The sequence below is a fragment of the Parasteatoda tepidariorum genome, chromosome 2, assembly GCF_982258835.1.
Source record: "Parasteatoda tepidariorum strain Cologne lab strain chromosome 2, Ptep-v5.0, whole genome shotgun sequence".
NCBI classification, from domain to species: domain Eukaryota; kingdom Metazoa; phylum Arthropoda; class Arachnida; order Araneae; family Theridiidae; genus Parasteatoda; species Parasteatoda tepidariorum.
This window is the reverse complement of record NC_141756.1, coordinates 12,005,363-12,009,085: the sequence shown is the minus strand read 5'-3', so window position 1 is coordinate 12,009,085 and position 3,723 is coordinate 12,005,363. Positions and strand designations below refer to the sequence as shown.

Genomic DNA, 3,723 nt, shown 5'->3' with positions numbered 1-3,723 from the left:
GCTCAGCCGTTCTTAAAAAGCCAACCAAACAAACCGAGAAAACTGATGGCCCGTTATGACAGCTAATAACATTATCTAAAGCAGCGTTTTCCAAACTGGGAGGCGCGCCCCCCTAGGGAGGCGCGGACTAGCCTAAAGGGAGCCGCGAAAATTAGTCACAGTGAACAATTTTCCAAATTACTGCTAAAGTTTTCTATGTAAAAAATGAGAGAATAAATGAAAAAATACCATCGTACTCTATCGCGCATAGTTCAACTAAACATTTCGTAACTTAGCATCCATATACCTAGACGTCCTAGACCCCGGCAAATCTTTTGAACCAAGACCGTCGTTAATTTGGCGACACTAGCGCCACTCGACCAACACAACTTAGCAAAAGCCAGATGCGCGCACTAACGCCACTAGATGCCACACATCCAGAAAAGATCGACACACGTTTAGCTCACCAATTTGTTTCGTGTCACAGCTAATATTTAATTGGTTCAGCAGTGTTAGGTTGTGTTTCTATTGTTATTGACGTGATTGCCCACTGATCATAATAGTAAGTAATTTAATAGTTTTATTTTTTTCGAATAATATAATATTATTCCGAATATTTCCATACAAATGGATAAGTTTTTGATAGGATATAAGCGAAAATCCACTAATAATGAAGATTCTGATGTTGGCACAAGTAGTTGTTCTGATGTTGGAATACAAGCCACAAGGAACAGGAAGGAAGAACTCCCAAGACAAGGAAATACGACTTATCCTATTTATCGTTCGGATTTACTAATATTATTAACGATAATGTGGAAAAACCAATGTGTTTGTTGTGTTCAAAAGTTTTGGCTGCTGATAGTATGAGACCCGGCAAATTGAAACGGCACCTTGAAACTATTCATTCTGAATACGTTGGTAAGCCCCAAGAATTCTTTCAAAGAACATTGGATTAGTTATCTAAAAACAAGCAAAATTTCAAAAAAATTGTTCATATTCCATCAAATGCATTACTAGCATCATTATACCTAGTGTCGTACAGAATCGCGCAATGTAAAAAACTTCACACAATAGCAAAAACCTTAGTTTTGCCAGCAGCTATTGATATGGTCAAAACAATGTTTGGCCAATCTTATGCGAATCAGCTGCGACAAATACCGCTTTCTGATAATACAATTGATAGATGAATTGATGATATATCTGAAGATCTTTGTGACCAATTAGTTTCTCGAATGCGTACTTCAAAATTCGCCATGCAAGTAGATGAAGCTAGTGATGTAGCTAAAGACGCATTTTTAATTGCATATGTTCGATATGTTGACGATACTAATATAATTGAAGATATCTTATTTTGCGAACCAATTCCTGACAGAGCCACATCCAATGAAATTTTCAAAATAATAGACAGATTTTTTAATGAGAACGACATAATGTGGAATAATTGCATTGGCCTCTGTACTGACGGTGCACAATCAATGGCGGGACACAAAACTGGTCTTCAAACACTAGTTAAAATGAAAACACTTGAGGTTCTCTGGAAGCACTGCTTGCTCCACAGAGCAGCTCTCGTATCAAAAACTATAAGCGAGGAACTTAACAATGTTTTTGCAAAAGTAACGAAAGTTATAAATTACATAAAAAACAGTCCTTTAAAAGCAAGGTTGTTCGTTGTTGTTGTTGATTTACGTCGCACTAGAGTTGCACAATGGGCTATTGGCGACGGTCTGGGAAACATTCCGGAGGATGATCCGAAAACATGCCATCACAATTTTGATCCTCTGCGGAGGGGATGGCACCCCCGCTTCGGTAGCCCGACGACCTGCGCGCGAAGTCGAGCACTTTACGGTAGCACAGTTTAACGAGGACCAATACCGCACACCCTCGGTCCCTACGCAGACTGATCCAAGTGGTCACCCACCCGCACACTGACCGTAGTCAGTGATGCTTGACTTCGGTGATCTGCTGGGAACCGTGTCTTAACGATCAGTCCACTGCGGAACCAAGGTTGTTCGCAAAACTGTGTGAAGATATGCGAGCTAATTACACGTCACTTCTGTACTATTGTGAAGTGCGTTGGCTATCTCGTGCAAAAGTGATTCAAAGTACAGTTGAACTCAAAGAAGAAATTGCTATGTTTCTCGAAGAAAATCATAAAGAAGACGGCAATATGTTTAGGGATGATAATTTTATCGTTAAACTTACATATTTGGTTGACATTTTTGAAAAATTGAGTGTTCTTAATAAATCAATGCAAGGACCTCAAATGCATTTGCTTATACAAAAAGGCAAAGTGAAAGCATTTATTAAAAAAGTGGAACTATGGAAATCAAATTTGCAAAAAAATAAGATTGCCATGTTTCCACGTTTAAATTTATGCTCCCGAGATAACATAGAAGCACACAAAAATCTCTTTGTGGAACACTTGAATGGTTTGTTGCTTCAATTTTCGAATTATTTTGGTGATCTTGATTTTACAAAGTTTGCGTGGATACAGAATCCATTTATCGACAAAGAAGATGATGAATTTGGATTGACAAGTATTGAAAAAGAAAAATTTATTGAATTATCTTGTGATTCTACATTAAAACATAAATTTCAGACTGTATCTCTGGTTCAATTCTGGTTGAATCTTCATACAGAATATAACACTTTGTCAAACGAAGCTTTGAAAGTACTGCTGCCGTTCGCAATATCATATTTATGCGAAACAGGATTTTCAGCCTTGGCTGCAATGAAATCCAAATATCGAGCTCGTTTAGTTGTAGAAAAAGAGCTACGAGTAGCTATATCGTCACAAACACCAAGATTTGATAAACTTTGTGCTAATAGACAAGCACATCCATCTCATTAAAAACAATAATAAAATATCGTTTTCCATTAGTTTGTATGAATAAATTTTATAAGAGTAAAAACGTTTGTGCTTTTATCTTATGAAATCTTCAGGGGGGCGCCAAATTATTAAAAATTTTTAAGGGAGGCGTAGTAACATCAAGTTTGGAAACCACTGATCTAAAGTCTCATTTGGAAGAAAATTATGAACTTCGTTGATTCCTATTTGAGTTTTATTTTCTGGAGGATGGTTCTATTTGGGCTCGAAAGAATTTTCCTGGGGTTTAATATTCCTTTAACTTCATTTGACGTCTTAGAAAATATTTTAGAAAGTAAGACAGAAAAAAAACATCCCTTTCTTCACAGCTGTCTTGCATTGTTTGTGAAATATTATGAATTTTTATGTGCCAGACCCGGAAGAAAATCATTCTGCTATTTTACTTGATGTCTTTTTTTATCTATGTATTTATTCTTTCGCCACATGCGTGGAGCGTTCATTGTCCAATTATGTGTGAATTTCAAACAATACTGTAAGCATAAATAAAATTCGTGAGAATTTCTCCATATTTATTTATTTTTGATATTTATTGTACAATGGATGCCTTTTGCTCTTACATCATTGCTCTTCCTCTTTGTAAATTGTATGTGATTTTATAATAAAGATTTTCTTTATTTATGCATTCAATCAGTATAGCGTTACAAATAGTATATTCAAACATTATTTAAAATGATATATATATTTATAAGCCAGCTAAAGTAGAAAATCTATGGCTGTGTTTTTTCTTTCGAATCCGTCTTATCCATACGACAGTTGGTGAATTGTACTTGTTCTAAATTGACATTTTAAAAGAAATCTTTTACCAAAAATAAAATTCCATTCAATAAAAAAATATTTCAAAACTCTAAAAAAACGTT

General features: G+C 35.6%; 1 protein-coding gene across 1 annotated transcript; it reads left to right on the top strand.

Moving 5' to 3' along the window:
- Positions 1-2,008: 2,008 nt before the first annotated feature.
- On the top strand, positions 2,009-2,830 carry LOC147814536 (protein FAM200A-like). The gene has a single exon (XM_087156471.1). It carries the CDS (start codon positions 2,009-2,011, stop codon positions 2,828-2,830), a length of 822 nt encoding a protein of 273 aa, XP_087012597.1.
- The last annotated feature ends 893 nt before the right edge of the window (positions 2,831-3,723 follow it).